The sequence below is a fragment of the Callospermophilus lateralis genome, chromosome 13 (genome assembly GCF_048772815.1).
Source record: "Callospermophilus lateralis isolate mCalLat2 chromosome 13, mCalLat2.hap1, whole genome shotgun sequence".
Taxonomy (NCBI): Eukaryota; Metazoa; Chordata; class Mammalia; order Rodentia; family Sciuridae; genus Callospermophilus; species Callospermophilus lateralis.
In genome coordinates, this window is record NC_135317.1 from 37044009 (window position 1) to 37064325 (window position 20317).

Sequence of the window (20317 nt, forward strand, 5' to 3'; positions counted from 1 at the left end):
ATAATATTTGCTTATCTACTCTTCTGCCTCTCCCCACCCCCAACCTAAATAAAATAAGTACTACCACAAGTGCTGAATATTTGAGATAGGTCATCCTGGTTTACTACTTATACACTGCATTAGAATATATGCCTACATATGCTTATGGTATTACAATATACATCTTTTTCTTAAAAAGGCAACTTTGCACAACTTTGCACACCAAAAATTCTTTCCATTTCACTTTCTCCCAAGTCCAGTTTTTGAAAGGCTTTATTTTAGAAAATAATTCCTTAGGAGTACCTCTTTGCAAAGAAAAATTACATGGATTCTATTGTACACTAGTATTTTCAAGATGAATTCTCAACATCACTGCATGACTTTAAAGCAACAACAATAAAAACTTGGCCTCTAAGAAAAAATAAAGCAGAAACTGTAGATATTCCGGATTTGTTCCACAGGCTATCTCTGAAGTAATAAGATTATTACATAATGTGATAGAGAACTCTGAGGGATGGCTGCAAACCCATCTTTTTTTTTTTTTTAATATTATAATACAGTTTCACCAAAATTTTAAATATTCATTTGATGCTATTTGAAAATCTTATGTTAAAATATACTTTACTCCTTCCCTAATCAGGTCCTTTTTTGTTTTTGCAAGATTTTGGAAAAAGTTGTATAATTTCTCCTAATGTTAAATTTCTCCAATACTTGGAGATATTACAATATTGCTAAAAGAATAAACCATGAGCACCTAGTCAACAGTAAGCACTCAGTAAATAATCACTCCCAATATTCTTTTCCTTGCCTTTTCTATTTAAAAAATCTGAATTCTCTATAAAAAAAAAAATCAACCTTATTAAAAGATAACTGTCTATAATCCTAATTTACATTCTATCTTCTGTGTTTCTTTTTCTGGTTAAAATTCAGAAGTATTCTTGGCATACCTCTGTGTTTGAGTAATATGTGTTCCAAGATGACCGTAGGGACTCTTGACCACCAATATCCCACATAAGAAAATGAGTATTCTTTACAACTATTTCTTCAACATTGCTTCCTATAGTTGGAGAAGTATGGACCACTTCATTCATTAAGCTGTTGAAAAAGACAAACACTATAAAAACTCTTTTGTATATTTTGAGAAGGAAAGTAAGTTTTATCCCTATATTTTAAGAATGAATAAACCTTTCTCAAAATACAAACCATAAGCATAAAAAATAAAAACTTGGAGAACATTTGTGCCAATAAAGATCTAGACAAATGGGGGCTGGGGTTGTGGCTCAGCGGTAGAGCACTTACCTGGCATGTGCAAGACCCTGGGTTCAATCCTCAGCACCACATAAAAATACGTTAAGTAAAATAAAGGTATTATGTCCAACTACAACTAAAAAGTAAATATTTTTTTTTAAAAAAATATCTAGACAAAGAACAAGTACTGAAGCCTTTTTTGTTGTTGTTTTTCGGTATTGGGGATTAAGCCCAGAGGCACTTAATTGCAGAGCTACATCCATAGCCCTTTATCTTTTTTTATTTTAAGATGAAGGCTCACTAAGTTTCTTAGGACCTTGCTAACTTGTTGAGGCTGGCATCAAACTTGTGATCCTCCCACATCAGCCTCCGGAGTTGCTGAAGACTTGTTTTTTTAATAGAATGAAATGTAAACTTGATTTGGATAGAAGGGAACACTGTAGTGTGAGTCTGCATTTCTGTGGGAAAAAATTCATATACCACCAATTTTTTATTATTTAGGTCAGAACCAATGCCTCATCTTCAACCAAGTTTCTAGGTGAATGACATCAATGTCTGCAATGGCAACCATTGGAGAGCAGGCTATCCATACGCATGGTGGCATACACCTGTAATCCCAGTTACTCAGAGGCTGAGGTAGGAGGATTAAAAATTCCAGGCCAGCCTGGGAAACCTAGCAAAACCTTGTATCAAAATAAAAAATTAAAAGAGCTGGGGGTGTAGTTCCATGGCAGAAAACTCCTGGGTTTGATTCCCAGTAACACACAAACACACGCACAAACACACACATCAAAGGCTATGTGAGAAATTTAAGACCTAGGTCAGTCAAAAATTAGTGCCATTGGGTACAGTGGCACACGCTTCTAATTCCAGCAGCTTGGGAGGCTGAGGCATGAGGATTGCGAGTTTAAAGCCAGCCTCAGCAAAACAGAGGTACAAAGCAACACAGTGAGACCCTTAAATAAAATACAAAAACGGGCTGGAGATGTGGCTTAGTGGTTGAGTGCCCCTGCATTCAATCCCTGATACCCCCCGCCCCCAAACAGTGTAGTACAACCCAAATTACAGACTTAAAAAGACCAAGGGCAAATAAAAATCTTACTTAAAATGAACTGTATATTTATATTGTCATAATAATCATTAAGTTACATTAATTATTTGATTCATCATGTATTTGCTGACAATATGACAAAGTACTGTGTTGGAAGGGGCTTCCAGTTTTCTCCTGAGTGTGTGTGTGTATATATATATATATATATTTTTGAAGCTACATGAAAGTTATAATAAAGAAGAGAAATTTCTTAAATATTTATATTTATTGTTTAAAGACTTTTTAAGTATTAAAATACACATAATGGCTAATGAATAAAAATGTGTTAAAAGAAGCAGTTACTGAACTCTGAAATAAATCACAGGTAGTAAGTTTTTAGCAAAGTAACTGAAAAATAACATGTACTGGTTAAGTGAATATTTCTGGTGAGCCACAGACTGATGCACATTTGTTTTGTTTTTTTTGTTTTGTTTTGTTTTTTTTGTGAGGCTGGGTTTTGAACCCAGGGCCTCCTGCATACTAGACAGGAGCTGTGCTGAGCTACACTTCCAGCCCTAGACTCATATACTTTTAACACAAGATGTGGTGGTAAGAGGTGAGAGCTCTGAAATCCTGTAAAGTACTTTATTATTACTTGTTAAAATGCTTGAGATCCTGATCCATTTCTGTAAGTTAACATCTCATTGGCACTGAAAGGATCACTGCATTAGCACTGACAGAATAATCGAATTGAACTCTTAATTAAATTTCCTTAAAGCATTAATGTATTACTCTTAAAGTTTCAAGTTTCTCCCTTTTGTGAACTAATAAAGCAATATTTTGATCCTCAGTACTTCAGACAAGTCTGGTTATGCTAACTAATTCCAAAGCTATTAGTCAGGAGAGTAGCAAGTTCCCAGAAATATCAAGCCTGGTGTGGAAATCTAAGTGAAATCCACTTTATCCACTTATCCAGTGCTATAATTTGTGTTTTATTTATTTTAGTTTAATATTAGTTCTTTCTTTTTAAGGACAGAAATCAGAAAGTGCTTGTAGAAATATATATTTATCAAAACATGGCAACTTATTTTACTTGCTTTTTTGGTAAAATGCTGAAAAAACATATATTTAAGTCTTTTTATTATATTGAAAAATGAATAAAAATGGCATCTCATTCTTGTTAATTACAAAATGTTTCAATAACTAAAATACTAAAAACTATTAAACACCATACTTACAATTGATAAAGAATGGTGGTTTTCCCCGCATTATCCAGTCCCACTATAATTACTTTGTGTTCTACAGAAAGAAAGCAAACCATAACATTTAATATTGTTGCATATTACAATTACATGTATTCATACAACAATTACACATGTACAACAATGATTATTACTTAGCCTGTTAATGAAAATTATTTACTGGATTTCTACTTCTGAACTACTAAAATAAAGAAATAAACTTTATGATGTTAAAGACCTACCTTAAGTGAATCAACCTTTTAAAAGGGTTTCTAACTAGTTCTTTTGAAAAAGAATGTGGGAGATGAGCTAGTGAAAAATTCAGAAGAACCCGATCACTTTGGGTACAAACATTAATCTAGACAAAACATGATTCTGCTTTACACAGCTACTTAAAAGTCTCTGCTAATCAAGTTAGCTTTTTGTCAAGTTGTGTTTACTTGTGATTTTCTACCTACATGTATCAGGATACTTTTCTTCTATTCACTTAAAAATCATTACCCGACAATGGATGTGCAACTGATGTGATTCTGCAATCTGTATACGGGGTAAAAATGGGAGTACATATCCCACTTGAATCTAAGTGTGAAATATGATATATCAAGAACTATGTAATGTTTTGAACAACCAACAATAAAAATTAATTAAAAAAAAATCATTACCCGAAGTACACATATGAAGACCTGAATGGTGTGAATATACTTTATACACAACAAGAGATATGAAAAATTCTATATGTGTAATATGAATTGTAATGCATTCTGCTGTCATATATAATTTAGAATAAAAAATTTAAAAAATCCCTCTTGTAGCTGAAAACTGCAATAATTTCTGTTACCAAGACACACATACTTTTAACTAGTTTTTCATTACTTCTACTAATTTAGAGAAATATAAGCAGTTACTAAGTCTTTAATGTTTTCTTTCAATCTGAATTCAACAATTTTCTTGTGCAGATATTGTTTTTTTGTACAACAAAAGTCATTTCAGTGCTTTTCTCCTTCTGGTGCCATGCACTAAGTAGTCACTTCTTTATAAGCAGTTTTTTAAGGCCTGTCTAATTATTCTGTTAAGTGGTACATAATCTAAGATCTCCTTTGAATGAAAAAGAGAAAACCTCTGATACCACACAGAATATATTAAAGATTTCATTAATCCAGGGCAGAATGCTTAGAAAGCAGGATATGTATGGAAGCTGCCACAAGAACCAGAATACAAATTATTTCGAAGTCAACAGTTTAGCACATTTTGTATCCTGTTTCTCTTGATAACTTCTGATGAGTGTCAAAATTCTGATAATACATTCACCTGAATTCAGGTCATATTCCTATTCTAAAGCCTTAATAATACTGTATCAGTCCAAAAAAAAAAAAAGAGGCCCAGAATTCATGGGCAAATTCTTGAGATCACAACCTACTTTTGTATCTTCTAATGATTTATGCACTATACCGCCTGTAATATTGCAAGACAAGTAGATGTGGTCCTCTAGAAAGGGTATTTTCATTATAGGAGAAGCTGCTTTGTAAAACAAAACTAAACCAAATGAAACTAGTTTATTTATTGTAAGTCACTATAATTCTTTTTCCATTCTTTTGGTTCATATCCCCTAATTTCTAATGGAGGCACTCTTGACATGTTGTGCTGTTTGTTCTTGTTTATAGTACAAGAACAAGAGCACTCTTAGCACAAGCATTTTAAATTCTGATAGTAGCTGAAAACTTTACCTGCTCAGCATCTGGAGACCAGTTAGAAGAAAGTCACTAATCTAAGGGTAAGCAAAACTTAAAAGTATTTATGTATTTCTCTGAAAGTTTCAAGTCTTTTCTTTTGCAAGCTACCAAAGCAGTATTCTGACAATCATTACTTTAGACAAGTGATGTCATTCTACTCAGGAGTATCAGGGGAAGAAAATAGACAGACAATACCAAATGAAATGAACACCTGGAGCCATTTTCTTCCCAGGGTTGGGGCAGGAGGAACCTGGGATTGAATTCAGAGGCACTCAACCACCGAGCCACATCCCCAGCCTTATTTTGTATTTTATTTAGAAACAGGATCTCACTGAGTTGCTTAGTGCCTTGCTATTGCTCACACTGGCTTTGAATTTGCGATCCTCCGGTTTCAGCCTCCAGAGCTGCTGGGATCACAGGCCTGCACCACTGTGCCCCACCCTGGAGCCATTTTCAAACAATTCTGTTTTACATTTTTGATGATAACAACTGGAGTATTAAAGACCTAACAGTAAAACTCATAAATCATGCATCACTTTGTAAGTTGGTCTCCCAACGGTTGGTCTCCAAAGTGAATTAAGGAGTGACAAACCTTGAATGTGAATAGCATATAGATTTCATTCAAGTTGTATAAAACTGCTTCTAGCCTGCATTGACAAGGAATTCTGGCAATTAAAACACACAATTTCAACTCTTATGATGAAGGTACACATGATTATCCTTCAAATAAAGTGAATTCTATCTTCTGATGTTAAAATTACCATCAACAATCTGAATCTATCTACAAAAGAACATCATCTATAAAGCAATGCTTATGAGCTTTTAAAAAGCACAGAATAATAAAGTTATAGATCTTTGTTCTGAAAAATATCTTTATCATCATCTGTACAGTAAGAATAAAAGCAGGGGCTGGGGATTTGGCTCAAGTGGTAGCGCGCTCGCCTGGCAGGCGTACGGGCCTGGGTTCGATCCTCAGCACCACATAAAATGTTGTGTGTCGATAACTAAAAAATAAATATTAAAAAAAATTCTCTCTCTCTCTTTCCCTCTCTCTTAAAAAAAAAAGAATAAAAGCAGTTCAAAAGCCATTGATTAAAAACCAATTAAAAAAAAACTGCACTCTGTTGCATAAGAGTTGAAATTGTGTTTTAGGAAGCTACTAAATAATTGCTAATTGAGTATGCTGATGATCAGATTTCAGTTCACATATACAGGTTAGTAAAGTTTTTACCCATTCAAGGAAAAATCAATTTGCTGTCACAAAATACAAGGTGCCCATGCTCAGGGCAGGAATATTTGTGTTGGGGATAGGAATGTGAGTAAAAATAATTTTAGGTTAAGACATTACTGTAACTATCAGAGGTATAGTAAATTAGAATGTTTTCTTTAAAAAAAGGTGTCTGCATACCATGAGATCATTATCAAGAACATCATTTCACTGGAAATAACTTCCTGGGGAATCTCAAGTTCAAAGCCAGCCTCAGCAACTGGAAATCCATATGCAACAAAATGAAACTGAATCCCTTTCTCTCACCATGCACAAAAGTTAACTCAAAATGGATCAAGGAGCTAGATATCAAATCTGAGACACTGCGTCTGATAGAAGAAAAAGTTGGCTACAATCTACATACTGTGGGGTCGGGATGCCCATAGCCCAAGAGTTAACAACAATAGGACGCCCATAGGCCAAGAGTTAATAACAAGAATAAACAAATGGGACTTACTTAAACTAAAAAGTTTTTTCTCAGCAACAGAAACAATAAGAGAGGTAAATAGAGAGTCTACATCCTGGGAACAAATTTTTACCCCTCATACTTCAGATAGAGCCCTGATATCCAGAATATACAAAGAACTCAAAAAATTAAACAATAAGATAACAAATAACCCAATCAACAAATGGGCCAAGGACCTGAACAGACACTTCTCAGAGGAGGACATACAATCAATCAACAAGTGCATGAAAAAATGCTCACCATCTCTAGCAGTCAGAGAAATGCAAATCAAAACCACCCTAAGATACCATCTCACTCCAGTAAGATTGGCAGCCATTATGAAGTCAAACAACAAGTGTTGGCGAGGATGTGGGGAAAAGGGTACACTTGTACATTGCTGGTGGGACTGCAAATTGGTGAGGCCAATTTGGAAAGCAGTATGGAGATTCCTGGGAAAGCTGGGAATGGATCCACCATTTGACCCAGCTATTGCCCTTCTCGGACTATCTCTGAGGATCTTAAAAGAGCGTACTATAGGGATACTGCCACAACAATGATCGTAGCGGCACAATTCACAATAGCTAGACTGTGGAACCAACCCAGATGCCCTCCAATAGATGAATGGATAAAAAAAAGTGGCATTTATACACAATGGAGTATTACGCAGCACTAAAAAATGACAAAATCATGGAATTTGCAGGGAAATGGATGGCATTAGAGCAGATTATGCTAAGCGAAGCTAGCCAATCCTTAAAAAACAAATGCCAAATGTCTTCTTTGATATAAAGAGAGCAACTAAGAACAGAACAGGGAGGAAGAGCATGAGGAAAAGATTAACATTAAACAGAGACGAGTGGGGGGAGAGAAAGGGAGAGAGAAGGGAAATCATATGGAAATGGTAGAAGACCATCAATGTTACACAAAATTACATATAAGAGGTTGTGAGGGGAAAGCGGGGGGGGGGGGGGGGGGACAAGGGAGAGAATTGAAAAACAGCAGATGAGGTAGAGAGGGAAGATGGGAGGGGAGGGGAGGGGGGATAGTAGGGGATAGGAAAGGTAGCAGAATACAACAGTCACTAATATGCCATTATGTAAAAATGTGAGTGTGTAACCGATGTGATTCTGCAATTTGTATTTGGGGCAAAAATGGGAGTTCATAACCCACTTGAGTCAAATGTATGAAAGATGATATGTGAAGAGCTTTGTAATGTTTTGAACAACTAATAAAAAATAAATAAAAAAAATAAAAACACTTTTAAAACTACTCTTTTTAGAGTAGACAAAGGTAAATCTTTGTAATAGATACATATATCCCTTTGTATACAGAAATCCAGAATGATAAAATCATTTCCAAATATCTATTTTTAAAATTCATTTTCATTATTTCCTTAAAATAAAGTTTTTTATCATTAATAAAAATGTTTAATAAATAAATAAATAAATAAATGCCTCTGTTGTCTTACAATAACTGGCTCCTATTCCTGCTGTATCAATCTACACAAGTTGCTCGTCACCCCCGGGTTATTTTGCAGCAGCCAGACTGCGGCAGATGGTGGCTCATTACGGGGAGTAAGTGACGAAAAAAAGCTGCCTGTCCATAGTCCATAGATATGATGGGAGCAATCTGCTCGTCCCTAGGCAGATAGGGCGGGAGGAAAAAAATGGCCATTTCGAGAAAATGGAGAAGATTGATACAGTATGTTTGTGTCTTGTTTTGTCTTGTAATGTTGTATTGTCTTTGTGAAGAAAATATGGAAGGGGTGAGAAGTAAATTACTAAGGGAAGAAGGCACCCCAATGGAACCAAGAGCAGTTAGGGCATGTGTTGATGGAAGCCCAGGAACTCTAGTCAGAAAGAAAAAGAAAGTTCAAAAGAAGAAGGATTATCAGGAAAAAAGTTGCAGCAAAAGGCTATTACTGAATACTTTTCGTTACTGGAGGGTGCGTGAATTGGCGCAGTGGCTGCCACCTGCCCAAGCCAGTCATGGTGCAGCAAGGATTTTCCAAGCGGCAGTTGCTGGCTCTTCCCTGTCCCCCTGCCCGGGGGAGCGGGACGCCACTGTGAGAGCCCAAATCTAGACCTGACGTTTGATGTTTCCAAGGTCAATAACTACAATGGTCCTCCCACACCTGGAAGCTAATGAGTAATGAGCACTATTAAGGCTTATTTCAAATGTAAAAAAACCTTGAGATAATGTACTAAATTTTTCAGAAGGTTGTTTTCTTAGTGGAATACTACAGGATTTTCCTTAGGCATCCGGAGTTCCTGCCTTCCTCCCAGTACCAGTGAAGACGAAGGTGGAAGAATTTCCAGTGTTGCTGAGAACCAGACGAGACTTCGGATTAAGCTAGCTGCCTGCAGAACTTACCTGGATTGTGATTTACCTGGACTGTGAGTTAATCTATTGAGACACTGCTTTACCTGGACTGAGACAACAAACTGTAATCTACAACAAATTGTAACTCGGTATCTTTGCTAATGGTGTCATAATGGTGTCATTGCTGGTATAATTTTTCCAAGGGCTTCTTGCATGGAGCCGTCAATTGGCTTGGTATTGTGGCATTTTATATCCTCCCCTTCTGCTTGTAGCAGATTATTTATGGTGTTTGTGTAAAAACCACTATGGCCGTTATTTAAATTAAACAAAAGGGGGAATTGTTAGAGTCTGTAAACAAGTCTGGATGGCGCCTGGCAAAATGCCAGAGGGAGTGGTTTGTGAAGTAAGCCAGGGAGCCATTAAGTGTGGAGATTTCTTACTGGTTGACTGCTGTATCTAATTTATGCTAATTAAGATAAGCTGTGTGAAATGTATAAATACCTCTGTTGTCGTACAATAAATGGCTCCTACTTCTGCTGTATCAATCTACACAAGTTGCTCGTCACCCCGCCCCCCCCCCCCCCCCCCCCCCCCCCCCCCCCCCCCGGTTATTTTGCTGCAGCCGGACTGCGGCACCCAGAAAAAAAAGAAAAAGAAATACCTTCCTGGAAACCAAATTGTGCTTCTTTCTCCAACAAGAAGCCAGGAGAGAATCTTCCAATGTTATTTATCTATGCATCTCTAGACCCCAACATAATGCATGTTTATTTATACTAAATGAAGGAAAGTCTCAACCTCAAAGTTTTAATTTTGATGAACTTTTTTGTATTCTTGGCTATGGTGTTAGTTCTTTTGGATTTCTTTAAAAATTGGTCCACTTTTTTATTTTGTAAGTAGTACAGAGACACAGACTACACACAATGAGGATCCAAAAGAAATTAGTAAGAGTCCTTGCTTGTACATAAGAGCAGGTTAAAAAACAATGGATAATAAAAATGAAAAAAGAAACTTCAAAAAAAAAAAGTGGAAGAAAAAAAATCGAAGAAAGAAAAAGTTTCTCCTCGATTTTTAAATTTTTACTCAGTGGAAAAAGAATTTATAGTTTTAGTATACAATACCAATTGATGCCCAATAGACTAGCACCATGGGTGCTAAACAGTAGTGGTATTAAAAAATAAATTGTAAAATGTGTCAAAATTTATTTTATCATATTAAATTAACAGTGTTAAAATAAGATCAAATGTCCAACTTCTCATTTTAATATGTAAGAAAGATATCATGAAATAGGGACTGCTACATTCTAGGTATAGCACATCTATCCCAATGCTGCCATGTAACTAGAGCAAGTACTACAGATACAGTTTCTAAACAACCATAAAACCAAACAAAGGAAAAAAAGAATCAAATTTAGTGATTTAGAAAATTTGGGATACTATATTTATAAAATATATGTTTCAATTATTGCAAAGGTGTAGACAGAAAAAAAGTTAGTAAAAGAGGAAAAAGTCTACATAGCAATGATGGCTGAATTTTGAAAATAAATATGCTCTCAAACCTTCTTTATCCCTGCTATATTAATTATAGAATTATAAGATGTTATAGTTTAGAACAGACTGTAGAATCTGAGAAATATCTCTCTCTCACATACCTCATCTCCAAATGAACCTCTCCAAATGTACCTCTAATGAGCACCCCCCCCCAGCCCCGCCAAAAAAAAATAAGATCACGAAATTACTGACATAAGTAAAGCTAGAACTTGTTTCTGTTAGGTTACACTATATTCACTTCCCTCTTCTTTTCTTTAACCACCAACAATAACCACATTTCTGGATGATTCAATTTTTTCAAACCAGCAATGTAGATATGATGATTCAACTATTCAACATGTATTGAGTTCACTAAATGCTTGACTATGTGATATTCATGATTAAAATGAACAGAAAAAGACTTTAACTCAAAGAATCTTAAAAGTAGGGTAAACAAACACTTAAAAAATAGCACTATTAATATGAAGTAATAGATAGAGGTTTCACATGGTAATATTCTTAAAGGTAAAAAAAAACCCTAGAGTTCAACTTTCAGCTAAGGAAAAAAAAATGTCAATAATAAAAAGAGATACTAAAGACTGTCATTAAATATTTTGCATACATAATCTAGGCCAATCTTTGTAATTATCCCATAAGAAAGTGGTATTATTTCTCATTTTACTGACAGGAAACTCGAGTCTTAGGCGGTTCACAGGCTTAAGGATACTAGCTTAATCTTCCAGAGGAAAGGTGCAGGTACCTTAAAGAAGATAAAAGTTATTGAGCTTCTGTTTGTTTAAGAAACAAAACTTCACCAAAATTAACAATTTATTCTCAGGACAATTCCCATTAAGAAAATGAACAGAGTGGGGATAGGAGTACACTTCAGTGGTAAAGCATTTGCCTAGCATGCTCATGGCCAGGGGTTCGGTCCCTAGCATTGCATGGCGGTGGGATGGGGGAGGATAAAGTCACAGATTGGGGAAAAAATTCACGAAACATAAATCTGACAAAGAACCCATTTCAGAATATAGTAATAATTTCTAAAATTACACAATAAACAGATATATGTTGTTTTTAAATAAATAATGGATTTGGGCTGGGGATGTGGCTCAAGCGGTAGCGCGCTCGCCTGGCATGTGTGCGGCCCGGGTTCGATCCTCAGCACCACGTACAAAAAAACAAAGATGTTGTGTCCACCGATAACTAAAAAATAAATATTAAAATTCTCTCTCTCTTTCCCTCTCTCTTTAAAAAAAAAAAAAAGTTTAAAAAAAATAAATAATGGATTTGAACTGACTTCAAAGATATAATATAAAATGGTAAGAACAAGGAAATTAACACGCCCAAGTCACCAGAAAAATGTAGCTTAAAGCTATAATGAGATATACTACACATCCAACAGAATGACTAAAATTAAAAAGACAGACAATGGCAAATGTTGGTAAAGATGTGGAACAAGTACACTCTCAAACATTGCTGATAAAAGTATAAAGATAATATAAAACAAAAGATGAAGCAGTTTCCTAAGAGAAATAAAAATATCTACAAAGAGATTTAAGAGTAGTCATAGCATAACCCATCAAAATGCAAATATATAAAACAGTAGTTGTGTTCATGCAATGGAATTACTTAGGAGAGAGCTTAAGGTAAAGTTTCAATTGTGAGGGCTGGGGATGTGGCTCAAGCAGTAGCACGCTCGCCTGGCATGTGCTCGCCTGGGATGCGTGCGGCCCGGGTTCAATCCTCAGCACACATACAAACAAAGATGTGTCTGCCGAAAACTAAAAAAATAAAATATTAAAAATTCTGGGCTGGGGATGTGGCTCAAGCGGTAGCGCGCTCGCCTGGCATGCGTGTGGCCCGGGTTCGATCCTCAGCACCACATACAAAGATGTTGTGTCCGCCCAGAACTAAAAAATAAATATTAAAAAATTCTCTCTCTCTCTCTCTCTCTCCCGCCCCCCCATTCTCTCTTTAAAAAAAAAAATAAATAAAAATTCTCTCTCTCTCAAAAAATAAAAGGGTACTTCCTGTGCTTTCAAACTTAAAAAAAAAAGTTTCCACTGTGAAAGCCTAATTAAAAAATATAAACATAATATTAGAGAATAGAAGAAAACCTCAAAGAAACTAAAGAGGGAAAAGACAATATTAATTGAACAGTGGCACAAAAACAGTAAGAAAATATTTAGCAAGTTAGAAAAAGTTCTTTTATATATACAAAATATAGTAGCTGAACCAAAATATTCCATGGGGAGATTGGAAGACAAAGGAAATAACCCAGAAAATAGAGGTAGGAAAAAAGGCAATATGAAAAGGAATCTTTGATAACCAATCTAGCATAATATGATCAATAATATTCTAGAAAAGAAACCCTAAGAGAAAAATTTTAAAAATTTCCAACAGAGCTGTTTTTTTTTTGGCGGGGGGAGTGGGGGTAATAGGTATTGAACCCAGAGGTGTTTTAACACTGAGCCACTTCCCCAGTCCTCTTTATCTTTTATTTTAAGATAGGGTTTCACTAAAATGTTTAGGGCCTCACTAAATTGCTAAGGCTGGCCTGGAACTTTGAATCCTCCTGCCCCACTTCCCTAGAAGTTGGGATTACAGACACACACCACCACAGCACCCAGCAAAAGAGCTACATCTTTATCTTTAAACTGAAAATGTCATGCCTATAATCTGAACTACTCTAGGGGCTGAGGCAGGAGGATTACAAATTTGAGGAGAGCCTTGGCAATTTAGTGAGACCCTGTCTCAAAAAAACAAAAAACCAAAAGGGCTTGAGATGTAGTAGCTTGGTTTAAGAAAACAAACAAAAAACCTTACAATAATGGCAAAGACAAGTTCAGACCAGCAGAGAGGGAAATGTTGAATTTGGAGCAGGAACCTCTTAACTAAACATACAAAGAAAACTAAAACAATTTTCTAATTATTTACACTGGGGGAAAAATATTAAAGAAAAAACAGAAACAATTATAAGCACGCTATGGCCCAGGGGTAACAAGACTTTAGTCTTCATAAAAAGAGATTAAATTATACGAAAAACCTATACTATGATGATGAAGGAATCGAACAGGCATAATAGTATTCTCTTCTGCCATAATTAAGCAAATGATAATGTTTAAAATTTCCATACAGGCATAGTATTCAGAAATATGGAAGTATATTACATTAGAAAAAAGTTTATAGAGACATTACTGACATACATATCAGTTTAAGACTAGTATTATTTGTCTTTTTAAAAACAATGTATATGTTACTTTAATATAAAACTTAATGTTTGAATAAAAGCAAAAAAATTGACAAAAATTAGCACCACCTATTTGCTGGGCACTGGAAATATAAGAGTGAATAAGACCAAGTTAATTCCACAAGTTTATTTCCATTGAAAGAAACAGAACAAGTAAGCAAATAAACATAATATGATTATGGATATAGAAAAATATTATTCAGAAAAACAGTAAAGACACAGAGAGTGTTAAGACAGGAAGAGTACTGTTTTTAATAAAATGACAAAGAAAGTCTTCTAAGGAATGGGGTGATCAGAAATCTGAACAAATTAATGGACTGAACTGTGCCAAGGTATGGATAAATAATGTTCTAGAAGATTCTGGAAGACAGGGAGCAGACAGATAAGTTAAGTTTGGTAAATGTAAAACCAGCAAAAAGTCCAGAATTAAAAACAGAATAAGCAACGGTTTGGGAAAATGTAAGAAATAAGATTTAAGAGGTTAGAAATGTACAATAACACTCATAAAAAGATGGATATCAAGCTGGATGTGGTGGCACATGCTGTAATCCCAGCAACTCAGGAGGCTGAGAAGGGGGATCACAAGTTTGAGGCCAGCCTCAACAACTATGCGAGGTTTTCAGCAACTTAGTGAGAGGGTGGAAAAAAAAGAACTGAGGATGTAGTATCAGTGGTAAAGTGTGTCTGGGTTCAATCCCCAGTATCAAAAAAAAAAAAAAAAAAAGAAAAAGAAAGTTAGATACCAATACTCAAAATAACATGAAATTCACTAATAAGAAAGAAATGACTAATGAAATTAATGTTATTGTTATTTGATTATGAAAATGAACAACAAAAACCTTCTTTCTGTATTATACTAGGAAAAACTGATGAACAGTGTAATCATAACAGAAAAAAAAGGACCACTATAAAAGTTAAATGAAATGTTAAACTTTATAGGTAAGTTTAAAGATAGTCCCCACAAGTATGTTTTATGAAAATACACACATACACAAACACATAAACATATAAAATAATGTTTACAAAGGCAATCGGATTTTGAAATTATTTCAATGATAATTGTGTCAAAGTATTAACCTTCTAGCTTAAAATTAAAATAATACAAATTTGCAAGGATTAATTATGTTTAAATTGCTTTACTTAGATAATAAATACATGTTTTAGTATACTTATTCCCCAAAAGATATTCTGTTTATAAGAAGATGCTTGGGGCTATAAAATGCTAGGAAACCAAAGAGGAAATACAGGAAACAGAGTTAATGGAAAGGAGTACATAAAATTAGTAGTTCTCAACACTGCTGCGTATTTGAATTATCTTGGCACCGATGCCCAGGACACCCTCCCTCATTCTGATTTAACTGGTCTAACATCGGATTGTGGGCAGTATTCTAATACACAACTCAAACTGAATACTTCTGGATTAGGTGTGTATTGTGGTGAAAATGGAAGATACCACGATTGATAGTTTTGCTGATACAGTAAAAACAAAAAACAATCCCACCCTGGACTAAGATATAAATCTCATCACATCATTCTCCTGTTTTAAACAATTATCCAAAGACCAAACTCTTCAATGGCTGTCACTGCTTGCTTTACATATTGAGGCCCTCTGTGATTTGGTTCCCGATGTTAACTCTTTACTCTCATCTCCTCTAATTAAGCAACAAGCAATTCAATATACTATACAGCCAAATAAAACTATTCAGCTTCCTTAAATGTACCAAAGTATTTCATTTTTTCCCTTTTGTATTAATTAGTCTTTCTACAGAGAAGAGTATGCCCATTTTACCCAGTATATCTAGCACCCTTCCTAACCTACTACTCATCTTTTTTTTTTTAATTAATTTTTATTGTTGGTTGTTTAAAACATTACATACTTCCTCTTGCATGTAATTTTGTATACCCCTGAGGGTCTCCTTCCATTTCCATGCAATTTCCCTTCTCTCTCCCTTTCCCTCCCACCTCTCATCCCTGTTTAATGTTAATCTTCTTCTCATGCTCTTCGTCCCTACAGGCCTACTACTCATCTTTAAGATCAAGTATACCTTATTCTGTAAAGTATTCCAGGAACCACCTAAGAAAAAATGATCACTTCATTCTTGATGCCACCTACATTTTTAGGAATATTTGTTAAGCAACTTACCATGTTGCATTGTTCTATGTCTGTCTACTAATCTTTGAGTGCTTCTAAGAGCATGTGAAGTTTGTATTTTTTTGGTTTGTTTTCATTTTTCTATCTCCTATGCCTAATTCCCAAGACTGGCTTATGGACTATGAGTAAATTTTGCAGAATGAGAATAAAATCAAATAACCATTAATTCTAAATTTTCAACAAGAAAGTTAAATAAGAATTCTAAGTAGAAATGGTGATTTAAGAGGCATAAGCAATTCTGTGACTATAAAATGTAGCCCATGAATGTCTTTTATTTTCTATATTTTACCTTTATATTTTTTACTCCTTTCCAGTTTCAGCAAGAAAGTCTCAAACATGATAAATGGCAGTAATACAACAGAAAAGGGAGAAAAGAAAATGGAATAGGGTGCACAGGGAAATCAACTACTTCAGTAATTTCTATTTGTTAAGCTAAGGGGAATGATAAACAGAAGTGATTACTTTATTAATCTTTATGCTTTCAATTATGTATTTAAACACTTCTTAACATAGTCATTTCTTAGAACAAGATTCAGAACATGTAAGCTGTCAAAATAATAAGTATTAAATTTGTAAATAATATCCACAGATAGTTAAATTCTGATCACTTTGAAATCACTTGGAAAGTGATATTTACTTACATATATATGGCTACCCGTGTTGAGTATATGTTATCCATTTTATCTATATTTATAATCTGGAAAGACTAGTGTTCTTACCAGTTTAAAGAACAAGTGAAGCATCACACATTCTCATTCACGACTTCTTAAATCCAGAAAAAACGATTTGTACATTAACTAACAAGATACTACCAGCATAAAAAAAAACAAAACTACTTTAAAAATTATGCCCGGCAAAATGAAACTTGATGAATTTAAAACTGGTTTCAATTACTAAGAAATCATTCTGCTAAAATAATCCTTAAAACTTTACTGTTAGCCCCTTTTTTTTTTTTTTTTGTCTGGGTATTTTCTCTCTTCACAAGACACTACATCTCATTCTGACTCAGAACAGGTTTTACAACTTTTTGCCCCTTTGGACTTGCAACTTCTACTTGCCTCATAACCTGTTCTCGACTAATTACGGACACGTAACATGTTACACAAAACTTAAACACTGAGGGTTTTTTTTTTTTTTTTTTTTTTTTTAACGCCTAAGTAAGAGTGGGGAGGTTAGCATGATTTCCGGAAACCTGTATAGAAGAACTCATTCCCTAGTCTTGCTTTTAAGCAAGCGAAATCGGAGAAGAAGGTGCAAAGGCTTAGACAACAGGATGGAAAACAAAACACGAGTTTAGAAAAAGGCAAAAAAAAAAAAGAAGAAGAAGTTTTAGGTTCCAGGGCGAACGCTTATCCTGGGGCAAAATACAGACCCAAGGATGCCTAATTGAAATTGAATAGGCCCTCAAACATGCCTCCAGGCATCGTTAAGTGTTTTCCGTTTTGCTTCAGTAAAATCCAAAAATACTGTCTGGATTCTAGGAGACCAGATGCCTTCTCTTCTGAGTCCCCCTTTCTCCCCACACGCCAGGTCTCTCCTGCACATTCTCCAGGTCTAAAATACCGAGTTTCTGCCCGCCCCCTGGACTGGACTAAGTCACTTCTCTGCGTCTAAGAACGTTTCGGTCCCCCCAAAACACTGCCTCCACTGTCCCCCTTGACGGGTCAGACCCCGCTGGCTTGGATTCCAGCCGCTGCGCAGCTCTATCGCTCTCACCTTGGTTACAGAAGAGGCTCCACAGTTTAGCGAAGATCAGCCCCATCATGAGCACCTGGGCGGGCCGCGGGGTCCCTCAGCAGCAGGTGCCGCTGCGCGGGGTCCCCCAACGCGGCGCTGGCTGTGTGGAAGCGAGGAGAAACCGGCTGAGACCGCGCCGCGAGGGCACTGGTTGACCCAGAAGCCTCGACCCGCCGCTCAGACACTGACCAGAAGGTGCCTAGTCGAAACCCTACCGGATAGTCCTTTGTTTCGAGTCCGCTGAGCCCAATGCCGACCCGTAGTCCCCTCAGTCTGAACCCACCTACCCACCAGAGCCTCATCCAGCCCCAAGCCCCGCCTCCGCTCCGCCTCTCCCCCCGATCCCAGGACCACCCATCGCCGGAAGAACGACGCGTGACGTCAGCGCGCTTACGTCAACCCACGCGTTCGACGTGGCGTTTCCTCAGTTTCACTTCCGGTAGGCGGCACCCGAAGTGGTTAGAATGTGGGAGATTATTGATTGAGAGTTGGGGATTTCCCTCGGTGCTCGCGTGTTTTCCCGTCACCGGTTGGAAAGTTGATGGGGCTTACTTTACTGCGTGGTCTAGAGTTTTGTCTGGAAACGAGGAAAAACCTCAGTTTCCCTGATTTAGCAGCCACTGTTTTGCTATTCTTTTGTTAAGCTGAAGTGTAAAGTTTTGTCTCGCTGACTCTTGCGGTCACTTGGGCAGGCAGTGTTGGGGTTCTGCCACGATTCTTAATTCTAAATAGGATTGATTGGGAGACGAACTATGGAATACCAGCAGTCACGGAGTTCAGTTGGTGGCTCCCCCCCACACACACACAAACAGTTTTACCAGCATCAGGTAGGTTCCTGGAGCCTAAATCAAACTCCGTGCCTAAAACAATTGGAAAAGGAGAGCCTCAGCTAGGTGTAATGCAAGGGTAACTCCCTTGCTTACTATGCTCAGGGCCATGGGGGGAAAAAAGCCTGGAATGAGAGAAAACTGATTTTGAAACCAGTTGACCAAGCAAGCTTTGTATAAGAGACTTTGAACTTTAGTCCGGAGGTAGGGTGGCCTTTTAATATGCTAAAATATTTGGTCTCCTGTACAAGAAGAAGTGTGACTTACACTATGTCCTCCCAATGCTAGGGTTGTAAGACCCTTTTAAAATTTGCATGCAGCTGGGCGCGGTAGTGTATGCCTGTAAACTCAGTGGCTCAAGGCCGAGGCAGAAGGATCAGAGTTCAAAGCCAGCCTCAGCAATTTATCAAGGTCCTGTCTCAAAATATAAAAAGGGCTGGGAATGTGGCTTAGTGCTTAAGCATCCCTGGGTTCAATCCTTGGTACCAAAAAAAAAAAAAAAAAAAAGAAAGTAGTAATTCTTCAACTTTATGGTATTAAAGGCAAGCTTCAACTTATATAGGAAAAAAGGGATGTGCTGAATCTTTGCAAATAAATTTTAATGACCATCCTTTTGACTAAACTATCGTGTGTTTGTAAACAGAGGCTTAATCCGTTATATCCCTGAGTCCTTTATAAAGAACACTTATAAAACTTTAATTGAACAGCAATAATGTTTTCAGTTTTTATAAGTGTCATATGGGACACCAGGACATGATGCAATGCGCTCAAGGGATATTTCTAGTCCTAGTTTTATTGTTGAAACTTTGGATTCTATAACAGCTTCTTTTCTTGTTAGACAAGAAGATAAACCACATTTTACATATTTCCCCCCTGGATTTCAGATTTCTAAAAAACAGTTAACCTTTTTAAAAAGAACTATCTTTATATAAAGGGAGATCTTTCAAGCAAAACTTTATGTAAATTTTATTTTGTAAAAATTTTCATGATAGCCTAATGATATTTTAAAGACAGTAATATGAATTGTTCTTTCACTTTTAACAAAATGGAATTAATAAATTGAGCAATGCTGTTGGCATTTTTATTCATTTTAATTCTTTAAAATATTGGAAAATTTAGGCTCAGCGTGGTGGAACATGTCTGTAATCCTGGCAATTTGTGATAGAAGGATAGCAAGTTCCAGGCCAGCCTCAGCAATTTAGCAAGGCCCTTATCAACTTACAGACCCTGTCTCAAAATAAAAAATAAGTTTGGGGATGTAGCTTGGTGGTAAATTGCCCTTGGGTTCAACCCCTAAGAAAAAAAAGGCTGGGTGGGATGGGGAGACAAAGTAAAATATTTGAAAAATTTATGTTAAAAACTTTGTTTTCTCCCCTCCCCCCACTTTTCCATTCAGTTACACCCCAGTCTATTTGTTTTAGACTTGGTCTTGCCAAATGCTGAGGCTGTCCTCAAACTTTTGATCTTTTTGCCTCAGCCTCCAGAGTGGCTGGGAATACAGGTTTACAGCACCATGCCTAGATTTTTAACACCCTTTCTATGAACAGTTAATGGGATAGCTCT

At 36.3% G+C, this 20317-nt stretch overlaps 1 protein-coding gene across 1 annotated transcript in view; it reads right to left on the reverse strand.

The window, feature by feature from the left end:
• Positions 1-18192, reverse strand: part of Arl5b (ARF like GTPase 5B) — a 31455-nt gene extending 13263 nt beyond the window's left edge. The window contains exons 1-3 of the mRNA XM_076831821.1: positions 17907-18192; positions 3496-3556; positions 927-1074 (exon numbers count right to left, since the gene is read on the reverse strand). Coding sequence (XP_076687936.1) covers positions 927-1074; positions 3496-3556; positions 17907-17955 — 258 coding nt within the window. The 5' untranslated portion in view covers positions 17956-18192. The remainder of the gene's footprint in view (positions 1-926; positions 1075-3495; positions 3557-17906) is intronic.
• Positions 18193-20317: the final 2125 nt, after the last annotated feature.